The sequence below is a fragment of the Pongo pygmaeus genome, chromosome 12 (genome assembly GCF_028885625.2).
Source record: "Pongo pygmaeus isolate AG05252 chromosome 12, NHGRI_mPonPyg2-v2.0_pri, whole genome shotgun sequence".
Taxonomy (NCBI): Eukaryota; Metazoa; Chordata; class Mammalia; order Primates; family Hominidae; genus Pongo; species Pongo pygmaeus.
The window spans coordinates 84,935,027-84,952,998 of NC_072385.2; the positions used below are offsets into that span (position 1 = coordinate 84,935,027).

The 17,972-nt window shown below is 42.4% G+C and overlaps 1 protein-coding gene across 1 annotated transcript in view; it reads left to right on the forward strand.

The window, feature by feature from the left end:
* Positions 1-2,300: 2,300 nt before the first annotated feature.
* The window catches only part of LHCGR (luteinizing hormone/choriogonadotropin receptor), a 64,564-nt gene continuing 48,892 nt past the window's right edge, over positions 2,301-17,972 (forward strand). The window contains exon 1 of the mRNA XM_054474735.1: positions 2,301-2,523. Within this exon, the coding sequence (XP_054330710.1) occupies positions 2,354-2,523 (170 nt within the window). The 5' untranslated portion in view covers positions 2,301-2,353. The remainder of the gene's footprint in view (positions 2,524-17,972) is intronic.

Genomic DNA, 17,972 nt, shown 5'->3' on the forward strand with positions numbered 1-17,972 from the left:
AACGAACAACCTCAACTCCTCATAAACAGGATTTTATTTCCAATCCAAGACAAGTTATAAGAAGTCAATATATACAATCCAATTCCTCCCACTAGCAATTCTATAGGAGCTGCTTAGAAAGTCCTTGCGTCTTTAGAGCCAGAAGAGCCTTAGGGATAGTGAACTTCAACCCTTCTTCTTACAGATGAAGAGACTGAAGGGCAAATCTCATGATTGGCAGCAGAAACAGAAGGAAAATCCTAGTGTTCTGATTGCCTAGTCCTCCTACTGGAGTACAGAATTAAATGATTCTTCTGGAATATCCATTGTTTTCAGAGATTCAGGGTTGGGTGGGAGCAAACTTTTTTTATATATAACAGGTATGCCACAGGGTTAAAAAAAGAAAAAAGTCACATAAAACGTGAGACTTAAAAGAAATGCCATTCAGTCACCTTGAGTTATTCATTCTTTCTCTCCTTCCATTCAAGATACATGGTGAAAACGTTTAAAATTCCCAGTGCCTACCCCAACTTCCCTACCAAAATGTGACAAAACTAAAAGAGAACAGAGAACATGACACCCAAAGTCATCATGTATAATTACTTTATACATATCCAGATAGATCTAGCGTAGTTGAGAATAAAGCAAGTGAGGGTATTAAGCTCTTCTCAGATAGTTTACTGAGCATATACTACAAATCTGGGCCTCACTTATTCACTCTATTATTCAACAGACACATATGGAACACCTACTAGGAGCTAGAAGCTATGACATGCTCTGTTGATATTAAGATGAATAGAAAGGGGAAAGCAAAATTAAACCCACAATTACAGTGTGTTAGATTACAGGCTGTAGAACCAGGTGTTATGACCACAACTACTCAACTAGGATGACTCAGAGAAGAATCAAAGTGGAAATGACATTGGGCTGAGTCTTGAAGGACAACTGGGAGTTTATCTAATGGAATAATGGAAAAAGAAGAGAAAATAGTAGGGACAGCCCATGCAGAGGTATTAAAGGGTGAGGAGTCATCTATAAGCAGTTGAAGAGAGGATCCAGAGAAGACAATATTATAGACATGAGCATTGTTTTTGTGCCATCTAGCACAAGGTGGGCAAAGCCAAACAAGTTTTTTAAATAATAATAATCTACCCTCCTTGAGCAACAGACTGTAGAATGGTGAATGAGGGAGCCCATCCTTGAGAACTGGCTTCAGAATGAAAGAAATCTATTCTTATATTTCCTCTCTTTAAAGCCTTAGTTGCCTTCCCAGCTTTCAAAGTCCACCTCTTCCAGCAAAACTGCTAGGATTTCCAGAATCCAAACAGAATCCTTGGAAGGAAGAAATGATCAAATCAAAGAGGGGATATTACGCATCCCCATGATTACCATAAAATTTTGTCTCCTTTCTAAGTTCCTTGGTATGTAGATCATAGTAGCTTTTTGCATTGGTGAGAGATGGTAGGTGATACACATGAGTTCCAGGTTTCACTACTTTAAAACCGTGTGACTTCAGGGAAGCCACATACCTCTTGGGACATTTTTCTCATCGCAAACACCCTGCTAGTTCAATGTGGAGCTTAAACATGATGTGAGGCAGAGCACCTGTTACAAGGTCTAGCCTATCCTGGGCCTTCTATGGGGCAGCTGCTACCAGTATTAGGCAGTTTCATTCATTCATTCAACAAATCTTTACTGAGGACTTACCATGTAGAAGCCAGAAGGAATACAAAAAATAAATCTGAATTGGATTTTGCTCTCAAGAACCTCCCAATCTATAGAAGACATATAGGACCAAGCCAAATAGCTATACCATAAAGAAGAAAGCATTTACCACCAAGAGAAATTACTGGGGTAGTTGCGAGGATGGGCAGAGATTACTTGTAGAGTGGGGGGATTTGGTAAAAGAGAAGGGGAAAGGATTAGGGGTTGAGGATAAAAGAGAGGAGAAATGTCAGAGCTAGGCACTCTTATGCCTTCTGATGTGGGTATAGCGAGTATCCATCGGACCCTTTCACAAGTGAAATAAAAGGGGTTCCGGGAAGTGTCACAACTCACTCAACTCAGAACTCCCCACCTCTAATCCAAAACATTTGCCATTAAATCTCTTTACCTCCTATAGCTAGGGCCATTTGCAGATGGTAGGGGACAAGACAGGGGAAAGTAGCAGGAAGGAGGTGATGGGGTCACTGGGCACTGTCGCAGGTCAAGGCAGAGCAGACTCAGCGGGGTGCGCGGTAAGAGGGGGAGGGCAGGGGCGGGCCGGCAGGGAAGGGTGTGTGGAAGGGCAGCCAAGGGGCGGGGAGAGGGGTGCGGGCCGCACTCAGAGGCCGTCCAAGACACTGGCAAGCCGCAGAAGCCCAGTTCGCCGGCCATGAAGCAGCGGTTCTCGGCGCTGCAGCTGCTGAAGCTGCTGCTGCTGCTGCTGCTGCTGCAGCCGCCGCTGCCACGAGCGCTGCGCCAGGCGCTCTGCCCTGAGCCCTGCAACTGCGTGCCCGACGGCGCCCTGCGCTGCCCCGGCCCCACGGCCGGTCTCACTCGACTGTGAGTACACAGCGCTCCCGTCGCGGCCCCCTTGATGCAGGACCCTCCATCGCTCTATGCCACCTTCCCTCCGTATACCTTTGGCCCCCTTTCCCTGGAAGCTTGGAGAAAGACGCTTTGCCCTATCAAATTTCCCCTACGTTTTAGGGTGATGAGAACCCAAAGCTTGGTGGTTGTTTTTACCACCCCATGCCTCTGAGAGCCCCAGCCCCATTCTTTCCCCGTGGTTGGGGCTGTGGCCGGGGGTGTAGAACTATTCAGGAGCCTCAGGGGAAGGCCTGCTCTCTGCCGCTGCTTGAACGGAATATGGGTGTGACGCTCCTCAACTCCTCTGGCAGGGGTCTCTGCCAGAGAAGTCTTACAGGCCTTTGAGCCTTGGGCCAGCCACGTCAGGGAAGGTGAATGTGGGCTCTGGCACCCTGTGGTCCTCTAGGAATGGAGTACTCAGGCCCTATGGCCAAGGGTGACCTAATCTGTCAACTGACTGCTGGCAGTCACACGGGCATCTTAGTGAGCATACAAGCTGCTGCTCCGCCGTGCCCAGATGTGCTTGAACGTCAGTCTCATGGTCTAATGGACCAAAGGCCCTGTGCCCTGCCGCTGGCACCCGCGCACCACCTCCACATTCACAGGCCTGATTGAGGGATTGTATACATCAGCAAGCAGGGGGAGGGCGTTGTTTCTGGAGTAATGGGGTAAAGAGGAGAAGGGGAGCCTTTAGTACTAGTCTATCAGGGTGTCATCAGGTCTCCTTTCTCCCATTTAGAAAAAAAAGTACCACATATTTTATAATCCTATTTACATGAAATGTCCAGATAAACTGAAAATAGATTAGTAGTTACCAGGGCTGGGGAGGCGGATGGGAGGGAGAGTATGTGACTACTAATCAGTGGGTATGGGCTTGCGGGGCTGATGAAATGTTTGTAAAATTAGATTGTAGTGGCAGTTGCATGTGAACATATTAAAAACCATTGCATTGTCCACTTTAAATTCTATAGCGTAGGATTTACATCTCAATACAGCTGTGAAAAGAGAAAAGGAAAGAAAAGAAAGGAAAAAAACACAAAAGACAAGAGTATCTAAAAGGCTGGTAGAAGTCTTGATCATGTCCTAACAATTAGAGATGATGGAATTCTGTGCTGGGGAAGGAAGGAGACCACCCCCTCTGCCATTTCCTTTGAGCCGTCAACAGTCTGTCATGGGCCCGTTTCATAGAGGAGACTCACCCTCCCTGCCAGGCCAGGCTTCTTCGTGTTGAAAAGTTAAAGGCCTTCTGGGAATAATTGTGGTTGAGAGATACAGTTAAAGGGTTGAGGGGTTTATATTAATTAGTTTCCATTAATTATCTTGTCAGCTCCATTCCCTGAAGGAATGGACCGTGCTGATAGAATTTGTTTCAATCAATCCACAAATCCATGCAACAGGCCTTCCAAGTTCCAGCCCTGGTCCGTCCCCGACAAGCATGCCGTGTTGCTCTTAAGAATGACTGTACTACTAACAGACTTTCTCACTTGCCTGCTACTTATCATACAGATTAGAAGAAACTGAGATCCAAGGAGAAGGAATAACTTGCCCAAGGTCCCACAGCTATTGAGTAGCAATTCAGGATTTTATCTATTAATTATCTTTTAAATTTGCTCATCTTTGTAAGAAAAACTACCGCTTTCTTAATAAAACACACACACACACACACACACACACACACACACAGTTTCTCCAAAATCAGTACTGAGCAAAGAACTCCCATTGGGGGCATGAATGGGTGGGCCAAGTCCCAGTTTCTTCTCAATTCGGCTTTTCAGTAAGATCTCTCAAGGGCTCCTGCTGCCACGTGCTGTTCTCAGGAGGGGACCCCCTTCCCTGGAAAAGGCTGAAGTTAATTTTATAAAAAATTCCACTTTCTCCTGCTGCCTCTCAGCAGGGTTTCAAGAATCCTAGAATCCCTCAAAAATATTTGATAGGGCTGACTAGGTTTGGGGGTAGAGACCCTGAGCATCCACCACCAGGAACATCCTCTGCCAGTCATTTAGCCTCCTTAGCCAAGCGTGGTGACCCTCACAAGGTTTCATTTCCTGAGCACCAGATGGTTGAGAGATGCCCTCATCTTTCAAGAGATGCCCTTGTCACTCTGTGGAGGTTGAGCCTATGCAGGCCAAAACAGGGTAACTTTTGGCACAACATAGTGACACCAACATCCATATGACAAGAGAGGTGCATGTTAAGCAAAGGGAGGGTTGTTACTTCAAGGCAATATTTCTCAAAGTATGATCTTAGCCCAGCAATATGAACATCACCTAGGAAATATTAGACTGCATATTCTCAGGCCTCAGCCCCAACCTACTGAATCAGAAACTCCAGGGGTGGGGTCCAGCAGGCTACATGTTAACAAGCTCCTCAGATGATTCTGATGCATACTAAAGTTTCAGAACCAAGGCACAGTTCTCCAGGGAGGTATCATCTTAGAGAGGAAAAAGTGTGTTTTAAAAGTCCTTGTGCCATACGCTTCCCTTCTCCACCACCCCCCAAAACACGCATAACACCTATTTATTGCAAAAAGGCATAAAATCAAAATCCTAAACCCGGAGGCAGATGGAAAATAAGCAGAATTGAGGAAAGTTTTTTTTTTCCCCCTCAAAGAGGACTGCAGGAAGGAATCCATGGAGGACAGACTGAAGATACAGGGAATGAGGGAGGAATGTTAATTGTCAGATCTCAGTGAGGGTAGGAGGAGAGCATCAGGCTAACAACATAGGGGAAAGATTAATCTTAGAAAGAATAAGAATAGTTTTGAGTCCTGAGGGAAGAAGACCTATGGGTAAAGGAATAACTCAATATTAAGACAAAGGACAGGAAAAGTGGACAGGTTCATACTGAAATCCTCTTTTCTTGATGATGAATGCATGAAATGATAAACAGTAATTATGAGACAGAAAACTGCTATGATGGCAAGTTATCAGTTCATAAAAAAAAAAAAAAGAAAGCTTACATTATGAGGTAAGGCTTCCAGGAGGAGAGGATGTGGTCTTGCACTACATTATCATAGACTTTGCCTCTGCAGAGAGAAGGGGAGCACTCCAAGTTCTCAGGGTTGGAGGAGGCAAGTACCGCAGAGAACCTTAGGATTCAGCATTAGTCCCTCAATAGATGTTAGTTTATGCTTTAGTCATTTGGGGTCCTAGTAACCTTACCTTCTAAGACCTCCATCTGAAGTTCACTACTTGGTTTAAGAAGAAGAAAAAAAAACAAGGTACATGGATTATAGCTGCTTATCACTGACAAGCCTGCTGCTTACAAATTTTGAAAATGGCATCGTTCAAATTTTTCCTCCCCTTTCACATTTTATGAAAAACATAAGTATTTAAAATCTAAAATGTGATACAAAAAATAACATCCCACATTTCACTCATTTTAATTGGGGAAAAAAATGAAAGAAAAAACTGATTTAAAAATGTCCTTTCCTTTCTTATTAGTTCTAGGCAACTGGAAAGAGGAGAAGAAAAAAATCTCACCTTGCCCATGGCTATATAAAGATCTTTGTCTCTATGACAACAGAAAGGTTGATCTGCTTGATATGGAAACAGCTTTTGAAAAATCTGTTAGTAAGAAAATGCTAATAATAATTATGGCAATTTATTTTTTGCATGTTGTACCTACTAAGCAGAAATTAAACTTTTAGACTTTGTAATAAGACATAACCCAGAGGCCTTGGCAAGATATTGGCTTGGTACAAAAGTAATTGCCATTACTTTCAATGGCAAAAACCATGATTACTTTTGCACCAACCTAATGCAATGTTCATATCAATCCAGCATTACTCTTTCCTGACACCTTTCTTGAGTGTCTTCCTCTTCCTCTCACTTGCAGTGTAAATCAGGGTCCAAAACAGTGTTCAATGCCGTAGAGGGATGTACATGTGAAGTGTGTGGTTCCTGTCCTTGAGAAGCCCACAATCTAAGTGGAAACACACCCCCAAGAGACTGGTATAGGTGTAGAGAGAAAGACAACAAGGCTCTAAGGAATTCACAGAATGAATTAATCACTATGAACTGAAGTCTCCAAGGGAAAGCTTCATGGGCCAAGTGTTAAGAAGCTGAACTGTGAAGAAGGAAAGAGGGGTCGTGGTGGAAGAACCACAGGTGAAAATCGACTAGATTCCTTGCTGAGAAGCAAGGAAGAAGGTTGAATAAATTCTTCCCAGGCTTTGGGGGGGGAAATATTTCTTAAGAGAAGACATAAAGTTATTAGAGAGCTTTGATTACTCAGAGGTTGTGCAAAAAGAAAAAAAAATCCCAATATGTAGTTCTTGACTAATAAGCTTTCAATTAAAGCCATTAGATGATTGGTTGCAAAGGCATTAAGTAAAAACCATGATTAGGAGTCGCTTCCCCATGAAGCCTTCCCTGATGCCCACTGCCCCACCCCCACTCCACCTCCAGCTTCCCCATCCACATACTCACTTCAATATCATGGGCTTACATATATTTTTGTACATATCTTACCACAATGCAACCATTTGTTCAACATGTGCCTCTTCTGCCAGAGCAGGTTTCTAAATCTTAGCAATATTGACAATTGACAATTGGGGCCAGATAATTCTTTGTTATGGGAGCTGTTTTGTACCTTGTAGAATGTTTTCCAGCATCCCTGGCCAGGAGCACTGCCTTCCCAAATGGTGACAACCCAAAGTATCTCTAGACATTTGGCAAATGACCCCTGGAGGGGACAGGGGGAAATTCCTCCCCACTCCTTGGTTTTGAATCACTGGGCTAGAGTAAGAACCACCTGAAGAAGTGTCATTCAACTCAGGGTACCCAGAATTTCACATGTAGTATAATTAAAGTGTTACTGAGTTTCATGATTAAACTGAGATAGCTGAATAGGAACAATTAACTCATGCAAAAAAGAAGCATGTCTACATTAGCTAGCATGTATTACAACTAAATGTCATTTTTTAAATCTCCGTTTTAGAAAATGGGGAAGTGAGAAAATGCTATAGGTTCTGAAGGGAGTTATTTGTGTTATGTCAGCATCCAGGTCCTATAACAGAATTTGTAGGCTTCCAGTCCATCGTTTGAATGGGAAATAGCAGACATATCAACTTCAGGGAAGCAAGACCTGAAGCTTACCTATATTAGTATATTCCATCTAGATTGTTTTCATTTTATTTTTTTAGACTCAGTAGGGAAGAATCAATCCCCAGCCCAAGATTCCTTAATAAAAACAAACTGAAAACAAACAAAAACCACCAAGGCAGCCTGAATTGAGACAGATGGGCTCCCGGTGTAGAACACAAGGTAACAGCCCCCAGGAAAGAATCCACAGACAGAAAGAAGACTACCACACTCTTGGAAGAAAGACAGCTTGGCCCTACCCTCAGCTTTCCTAAATCTGGGCCAGCCAAAAAATCTCAGAATTAAGAAAGTTTATCTCCTACCTCCCTAGCCTACCCCCACCACCACCACAACCACCCCTAAAGAAACAAAGGACCAAGGTTGAGGTTAATCTTGAACCTTAGTTCTGACTCAGCTCTCCCAGCCATGCCTTCAAGGCAACTCTTAAACCTGACCTTGCTGATACACAGACTCCTGGGGAGAAGCTCAGGAAGGACTAGATTTTATTTGTTTAAAAATCACCCTGCTGGGGAAAGTGAATGATAGCCTCTAGCAAGACACTAAAAAACAAGCAACAGAGTTCCCAAAATCTCATCGCAAGTGTAGAGCCAAAAGGTTCACACACAGATCTCTTTGGCATTGGACCCAGCTCCCTCCTTGGAGAGTAGTAATTCCTTGGGTTTTTCTTTTTTTTTTTTTTTATTTCAAAAGCAGTAAATCAGATTAATTCAGGGCTCCAGTTCTGCTCTTTTGCCCATCTCTATCTTCTTCCTAAGCCCCTCAGTTGGCTTCTTTTCATGTCTTGAAATGAGGCAACAAAGGTCTCTTTCCAAAATATAATCTCCCAGAGTGGCTACACCAAATGGTGTCTTGGCCATGTGTAACTCTGATCTTATACTTGAGGTTTTAAAGCCAGTTGAGTCACAGTAGTGAAGAGAAGCCCTGCTGCTCACTTCCACAGCTGAGAGGGCTGGCTCCATGGGAGCATATGTGCTTTGTTCCGGCAGCTCCCCTTGGCTGCAGAAAAATCATATTTAATGCAGATTTTAGCAAATTCCCACCCAGGTTTTTTTCTTATGAAAGGAATTAAAATAATCCTTCCCACCAGGCAGGTGGGCTTTCTGACTTGGTGGGCAGCTTCTAGCTGCTTCTCCACAGGGTCCTCATTTACTCCCAGCTTCTGCCTCACTGGGAGATGACACCACCTCCTGGCAAACCACTCACAGCTGCTCTCTATGTGGCCCTGAACCTCAGCTCCTTAATGCCACCTTAGCCAAATTCAGAAAAGTACAATTTATAAATAAAACTCAACTTTCAGAATGAAGATTTAATCCCTTGCTGCTGTTACATTTGTCCTTGATTCTGACGTAATGAGGTTACGCTACTCCTGGGTTCCTAATTGCACCTCATGAGTAACAGCAGACAGCATTTCTGAGCCCACAGAGGTGGGGATGCTCTGGTGTGACAGGGTAGGGTCGAATGCAGTCCCCAAATTATTCAAACTGATCAACAGGACAGACTGGGCAGAACTGGGTTCTAGCACCAGGTCCCCTTTCCCTAATTTGCACTGTAGGTATTGGCTCAATGATAAAATCTCTTTGCTGTCTGTAAAAGGGACATGATGATTTCTGTCCCTGAGTGGGACCGGATATAGTGAAGATAAATGAGACAAAAAAAAAACCAAAAGTATGGAAATAAAGTTTTCACATAGCTACAAGGTATTATTGTAATAATCTGATGATGCAGAGAAGACTAAAAAACCCACAGCCCATATGTGAGGTTGAACAGTAAATATCTATCATCCAAGGGGCAAGACTGATGGAACAGTTTTGTTCCTGGGAGGTGTTAGAGAAAATTACCCACTAGGTCTTCTCAACCTGGAAAGTGAATAAGTTAGAATACCAAAATAGCAGAGCTTATTATTGCCTTGAGTCTAATTTCTGGCCTTTTCAGCCCAGACTGAGCTGCCTCTGACACATACCTCCTAATACCTGATTATTGGCTGTTTTTGGTCCTGTCTGCCCAGCTACAGCATCCAAGCGCATTCTGGATCTTTTCCTCCCCCCTTTTGCCATCCCTAAGCCTCAGACTGGACACACAGAAAGCCTTCAGGTGAGGCTTGTTGGCCACTCAGGAACTATGTACTGAAATGTACAAGATAGGATGCAGGATCCAAAGACACCGTCTCTGCCCTCCAGGAGCTTATAGTCTTCCAGATGTAGAAGAGATATCTACTTCTCAAATGACTACAGGGAAATGGAGAATGTGATAAATGCTAGATAAAAGTTATAAACAAGATAGGAGTTCAGAGAAGGGAATCATCTCTTCTAGCCAGAGTAACAAAGAGGCCTCAGAGGAAGTGTCATTTGAACTGTGTAGTGTTTTAAGGCTCATTCTGTATAAAGGCAGCTGGGCTAACATGGTTATTCCCTAAGCTCAGTTCCTGCCAGCTTAGAGAGACCACTGAGGAATCACTATTCAAAGCCTTCGGTCCTCTCACTGAGCACCAGCATATGCCCTGTGTTATGGACTATCCATAGAATAGTGGATTACTTCAACCTGGAAACATTGGGTGGGGCTCTGGGTAAGTCTTTTTTCATTTGCAAGCACCAGAAATCAATTCTGACCATTTTAATCATAAGAGATTAACTTAATAGAAGGATAAGGAGGTAGAAGTATGCTGTGAAGATGTAAGGAGAATATCTGGCATCTTAGCAAAAGGAGCTCAGGGAGCTTCTTTTACAAGGAGCTCAGGGAGCTAGATTTACAAGGAGTCAGTTCCAAAACGACTCCTCTCTGTCCCTCTTTTATAAATTTCAAATTCCCAAAAGGAGAATCTGACTGACCCAGGCACACCCAGCATAGAATCAATCTGCTCAGTCAGCAAGATTCTTCCACCATAATGTGGCGAGCTCTGAGGTACTTCCAGAGAAGGGGGCATTTTTGATACAGGCAACCTCATAATGGTCACTACCAGAGGGGATAAGTTAGTAAAAAGTGAAGGCACACATGCCAGTAATTTCAGGCACTTCAAACCCATTCTCAGGCACAGTGGCTCACGCCTGTAATCCCAACACTTCGGGAGGCTGAGGCAGGTGGGTCACTTGAGGTCAGGAGTTTCAGACCAGCCTGGCCAAAATGGTGAAACCTTGTCTCTACTAAAAAATACCAAAAAATTAGCCAGGCATGGTGGTGCTTGCCTGTAGTCCCAGCTACTTGGGAGGCTGAGGCAGGAGAATCCCTTGAACCAGGAGACAGAGGTTGCAGTGAGCCGAGATCGTACCACTGCCCTCCAGCCTCAGCAACAGAGTGAGACTCTGCCTCATAAAAAGAAAAAAAAAGGTAAAAGAAAAAATAATAATAAATAAAAGTATGTAGTATATCAGTTGCAACCAGCTTTTACACATTTACTTTAAAAAAAAGTTTTTAAGTGTTGGGAAAGAGCCGCTTTTAATGACAGAGCTTCCTGAAGCATATCTGCAATGTCACTGCCTTGGCAACATAATAGTCTCAGCTTCTGAAAAATATTTTCAAGAAATCATTACAGGTGATGCAGACATTCCCCAGGGAGAACCCAACATGTAGTTTTATTTACCAGAGTTATTCTTGTCATGTTATATTATTGCTAGACAAATTCTAGTTTAAGGAGATACAGATTGGGTTATTTTGCTTTGTTTCTTTAGAAAACATTAAATGGGTTTTGAGTAAGGGCTTAGATATACTTACCATTTTCCTCTGAGGCTGTATATTTTTAATTCACTTGTTGCACAAATGACTTGAAAAATCCATCATCCAGGAATCTTCTTAACATCTTGGTTCACATGATAAGACATAAACTCCTCACACCTTATTGGGTGCTCTGGAATGGCTGTCTTAGAGGAGAGTCACTCAAATTGCACTTTCCAACGGGAAAGTTTCAACTGACTGATCATTAAAACAATCAATGCTCAAATGCAAAATCTGCAGAGTGGCTCTCTAGAGTTGAAATATTTAATTGAAGGTTGTTCTTTATCACTTCTTAAAAAGGCTCTCCGACAAGGCCTAACAGAGATATCTGAGCCCAAAAGAAAGATACCAATTGAGAGTATTTATTCTCCCTCTCAGTTGTCCTAATCAGAGGAAAGTCAAGATTTTGGAACAAGCCATAGGCATGCTATAGACTTAAAGGTGACTGACCCATGACAAACAGAAGAATCAATTCCAAAGTATGGAACCTATCCACCCCTACCCCCTGCCAAGGAAATAGAGATGTCATTAAATGTAGCCTAGGTGGCCTAAATCTTTCACAGTAAGCAGCTGTGAATTATTAATAAAAATACTTATTGAGTCTTTATCTTGTACTGCATGCTATATTAGTATTATGTAAACAGAGATTTTTTAGATTATACACATTTTATAGAAATTTTGATTTGAACCCAGGCTGGCTCCAGAGTGTGCACTCTTAACTACCACACTATGTGGCTTCAAGAGAGAAAGCAAATGCCACTGGTGATGAAAACCCATTCCATAGAGTGTGTAGTACCTGAGATCGACCTTTTCTTTTGTTTCATTTTTTAATTATACTTTAAGTTTTAGGGTTCATGTGCACAACGTGCAGGTTTGTTACATAGGTATACATGTGCCATGTTGGTGTGCTGCACCCATTAACTCATCACTTAACATTAAGTATATCTCCTAATGCTATCCCTCCCCCCTCCCCCAACCCCAAACAGGCCCCAGTATGTGATGTTCCCCTTCCTGTGTCCATGTGTTCTCATTGTTCAATTCCCATCTGTGAGTGAGAACATGCGGTGTTTGGTTTTTTGTCCTTGCGATAGTTTGCTAACAATGATGGTTTCCAGCTTCATCCAGGTCCCTGTAAAGGACATGAACTCATCATTTTTTATGGCTGCATAGTATTCCATGGTGTATATGTGCCACATTTTCTTAATCCAGTCTATCATTGTTGGACATTTGGGTTGGTTCCAAGTCTTTGCTATTGTGAATAGTGCCGCAATAAACATATGAGTGCATGTGTCTTTATAGCAGCATGTTTTATAATCCTTTGGGTATATACCCAGTAATGGGACAGCTGGGTCAAATGGTATTTCTAGTTCTAGATCCCTGAGGAATTGCCACACTGACTTCCACAATGGTTGAACTAGTTTATAGTCCCACCAATAGTGTAAAAATGTTCCTATTTCTCCACATCCTCTCCAGCATCTGTTGTTTCCTGACTTTTTAATGACTGCCATTCTAACTGGTGTGAGATGGCATCTCATTGTGGTTTTGATTTGCATTCTGAGATGCACCTTTAATCCAGGGTAGAATGTGACCAGCAGAGAAGGGAGATGTGTGAAACAGTAGGAACCATGAATGACATCAGGAAAGTGTGAGTCAAGTTCAGGAAGTACAAATAGTTTGATTTGCCTAGGGAGGTGTTGTTCAGTAGAAACATAATGTGAGTCACACAAGTAATTTTCAATTTTCTAGTGCCCACATTTAAAAAGTTTTCAAAATGTGAAATTAACTTGAATAAAACATTTCATTTAGTCTAGTATGTATAAAATATTCTCATTTCAATATGTTATCAATACAAAAACTACTGAGATATTTTACATTCTTTATTCTTACCAAGTCTTCAAAACCTGGTATGCATTTTATACTTACAGCTCATCTCAATTCAGACTGGCCTACATTTCAACTGCCCAGTGGCCACATATGGCTAATGGCTGCCATATGAGACGGTGCAAGTCTAGTGTATTGGTTACACGAGGGCAAGAGTGGGTGACACAACTGGTGAATAAAGATTGAGCTTTGAATGCAAGGCTGAGACATTTGTAGATAGGTTGGCCGAGGGGGTGGCACAGAAGCTGTTTGACATGAGAATGACATAGCCGGAGTTGTCAGGAAGAGTAATCTAGATTGGTCAGGGGAAAGCAACGATGGAGTGAGAGGAAACCAATTAGGGGACTCTAGAATAGTCCAGGTGGAGAAAAGAATGGCCAAGAGTAGCAGTGGGTAAGGAATAAAGGGGCTGGAAGCAAGAGACAATGTGGAAAGCAGAATCTACCAGAGACTGGGTGTTCAATGGGAGAACAGAGGAAATGTTCACTCATGGCATCTGGTAAATTCTCAAATAATACCGAAGGGAAAAAAATAGTGTAGTAATTAAGTGTAGAGGAGGATAGAGGAAGAGAAAAACATTCTGGTAGGCTCCAAAGCTTCATGGAGAAGCAGGGATTTGAGCTGCATCTTGAAACTGAGCTATGTCCTCAAGAAGCTGATGGCTCTTTTCAGGAGGCTAAGTTTTCACACAAAAAAACAGAGGATCATGTAGTAGAGTGTATCAACAAACATCCAGATGAACAGTACTGATGTGACTTGATTGTTGGAGGACAACAGCACCAAACCAGGAAGGAAGAAACCAATGCTTTAGTCTAGATCGGCCTCTGAATTGCCATGTGGTTTCAAAAGAGTCATTTCCCTTTTCCTAAGTTAAGATTCTTTCTCTGTAAGGTGAGGGGTTGGACCAAATGACTTGTAAGCAACCCTTTCACTCTGACTCCTTGAGCCTAATACAATAACTGCAGGGAGCAGTCAACAATAATCAAAACCACCTGGATGTATTTTTAAAGACTGTTCCAAAGTTTTCTGGTGTAAAGCTTAATATATTGGATGTTCATCTATACTGACTTCATATTTCAGTTAACATTGAAGCCTCAGCTCCCTCTAGGTAAATGCTGAAGACAATAGGCCGATAAGTGAAGACATTCCCTGTAATGAAGCCACCAAATAGACGGATGCCTCTGAAAGCTCGAAGATTTTAAATCGTTTGGAAAGAGGAAAGCTATTTTTATTTTATTCTAAGATGAAAGCAAGTTTATTATAATTGTGAGCAGCTTTGAAAAGAACACAGAACTTCTTAAGACACTGTTGAGTGTAGAACAAGATCTTAATAAATACAAAAACACCAAATTCTTTTGAATTTAAATAATTAAATAAACCTCCTCCCATTTCAACAAGTTCATTAGGCAAAAAAGCTTTAACTGTCTCTGATTTCTCTCTTTTTTCCCTTCATCTGATGTTGTAGTGCTTTGGAATTCACGATGTAGCTCTAGCAATAAACTCATTATCTGTGGAAAATGAATGGATGTTTGTAGCTTTCTTAAATCAATAATATAGATGGCAATTTTAACAAAAATTAGAAGGTAGTGAATAAAAACACTTCACTTCTGCCAGGTGTTGGGCAGAAGGAAAAGTAAAAGCTCTGGCAAGCGACCAAAGACCCTATACAGTCTTTGGAGACTCCAGATTGGTGCTGTATTTCTTCCCTGGCTCTTCTCTCCCTCTGCACTTCCTCAGCCTGAGGGCATCAGAAGGATTCCCTGCCCTGGGAAACATCTTGTACTCAAGCTCTGAAAAACCAAGGGGAGGTGAGAAACCTACAGTTATAATTTGCTTTATGCAATACCTGTCTTTAAAAAGAGAGAGTGTGTCAATTGAACTCTATTTTCCATTCACCTAGGGAGTTTGCTATTTAAAGCAACCCTGCAGTAAATCCGTCTATAGAACAAAGAAATATTTGATAGTGCGTATGTCTCCCAATTGATAGGTTTTTATAAGCAAGGATTTCCAGACTTTTTTAAAATTTTTAATACATATAACACACAGAACAAATCTTCTGTTTTCTTAAAGGGGGACACTAGAGCCCACCTGACTGAAGCTCTCCAGGTAACATTACTTTGAGGATTAGTTAACAAAAATTAAACTGGACAAATTGGCTCCTTCCAAGGCCATCTGTGTTATTAAATTCAAAAGAAAAAAGAAGAGGGGCCCAAGCCCCAATCCTGGGTACCCAGGAGACATTAGAAACCACTAGGGAGGAGATGATAAGGTGGCATTATCTTCTTTACGGTAATTAGATTTATCTGGATGCTGTAAATTTTCCTGTCACTGGACTCTGACACAGCTGCACTGAGTGCTTGGCAATTGGATTTGGCTGGGAAAGGGATCAAGTCAGGGCCCAGGTAAGAATTGATAGGAAGAAGCTCTAAAGATAGGACGGTCCTTCTGAGTAGTCCCACCTGGAGGCAAGGGGGCTGGGCCTTTATTCTATACATTGTCCAGTCATTGGATGAGGGCTGCCCAAAAGAGAAGACATAATCCTGGATAAGGTAGCAATCTTGGTCTGTGTATTGGTCCATTCTCACACTGCTATAAAGAAACACCCAAGACTGGGTAATTTACAAAGAAAAGAGGTTTAGTTGGCTCACAGTTCTGCAGGCTGTACAGGAAGCATGGCTAGGGAGGCCTCAGGAAACTTACAATCATGGCAGAAGGCAAAAGGGAAGCAAGCACATTTTCACGTAGCCAGAGCAGGAGGAAGAGAGAGAGGAGAGGTGCTACACACATTTAAACAACCAGATCTCATGATAACTCACTCACTGTCATAAGAGCAGCAGCAAAGGGGAAATCTGCCCCCTTGATCCAATCACCTCCAATCAGGCCCCACCTCCAACATTGGGAATTACAATTTGACATAACATTTGGGTGGACACAGACCCAAACCACATCAGTCTGTAAGCATAATTCTAGGAGAGCAACTCAGCTGAGAGCTTCAGCCACCCACTCTTTCCTAGCAGTTGGTGAAATTGGTGCGTCAGTACTAAAGAGTGATTTGGGTAGCCCACCACAGTATCCACTACAGAAAGTAACCCAACTCCACTGGGTAGTCCCAACACAGGGTCACCATCTGTGCCAAGGGGCCCAGTTTGAAAGTCAGAACTAAGCAGTAAGAGATACTAGCTTGATCCTAACCAGACAGCAACGAGGAACTGTTCTAGGGCAGCAGTGTTCCCTAAGGGGTAGAGATACAGGGATCAGGATCTGGTGATTGAGAAAAAGAGAAGGCAGGAACTAAGAGAAGCCCTACTCCTAGATGGATTCTGGGGAGACTAAGCAAGCTACAGAATAAGAAATCGAGACAAAAACAAACACCAGCATAGCATGTGGGAAGGCACTGGCAGGTGCACTCCTGCCCTCCAAATATTAATATTATTGGGTCCAGTTTAGATGATGCACAAGCCTCACCAGAGTCATGACCAATCACGAGATCCCAGCACTAGGGAGAATGACTTAATTCCAGCCCTAAGGAGTACAGACTGTTTCGATTTCAACTTTAACACACAACTAGAAGGGTTGGGGACCTGCAGATGAGATTAATGAGTAGATGGAGGTTCCAAGCTGATGAAACTAATGCATCCTTTGTAATCCAATTGAAGCATTTGTTTCAATATCTGTGGCAAAGGCACTTGGGCAAGGTGCCACCTGCGTTGCCTCATCAATTTATTTAAAAACAAAAGTTCAAAACTGCAAAAAAGACTGTGAAAATATAATAAATTTAAGTAGCTGCATAGTTCTACAGCCATATTTTTCCACAGCTGTCTCACCTTTCAGCAGAGAACTCTCCACCCTGCAAGTTTAACCTCATATTTGCCCAGTAACCCTAATTCTTTACCACCCATCTGAGGTGCATAGTTGTGGTGTATCACCCTCTTTTGCTGAGACAGAAAGGGCTCTGTCCTTCCTTTATTTTCTTTGCTTTATGCATAGCTTTCATTCCTTTTTTGACCCTGGACAGCAGAGCTGCTGAACTGTCCTTGCCTTAGGCATTTTTGCCCTCAGTTCTCCTTGGCTTCTGCTCTATATCAAATGATACCAACTAGACCTTTCCACAATAGTTCACAAAACTATTGGAATACAAGTATGCCTAACTCCAAAACAAAAAATGAAGGAAAGGAAAGGAAGGAGAGAAGAAGGGAGAGAGGAAGGAGGAGGAAGAAATGTAAGCAAGCAGGCAGCCAATACATCAAAATAAACCTTTTTTATTTTCCATTTGTTTCTCTAGTACAGAGGGTTAAGTTGGTCATATGTCTTCATTCATGTAACATTATCACTAGTCCATTCAAAGTCCCTCTCTGTTTTTAGTTATTTATTTTATCTCCTTCTCCCACTTCTGTTCCTCTCAACTCACCTTAGATAACAATCCTAGTGTATGTTCATGTGCAGGAGGAGGTTAATGTCTAGTGTTTCATTTACATATATTTTAATTCTGCAAACAGTATATTATATCTCAGTAATTTCTTGTTTCTCTCAGTCCCATGATTTGAAGATCCACCCATACTACCCTGTGTGCCTTTAGACTCTCACTTCTACAGGCTCTCCTATTCAGTTAGGTGTGCATGGTCCAAATTTTACATACTCCCTCACCTAGTAATGGACACCCAGGTTGCCTCGAGGCCCCTGATGCCACAATGCTGTGAAGAAAATGTTTGTACAAGATTCCTTTAAGTATCA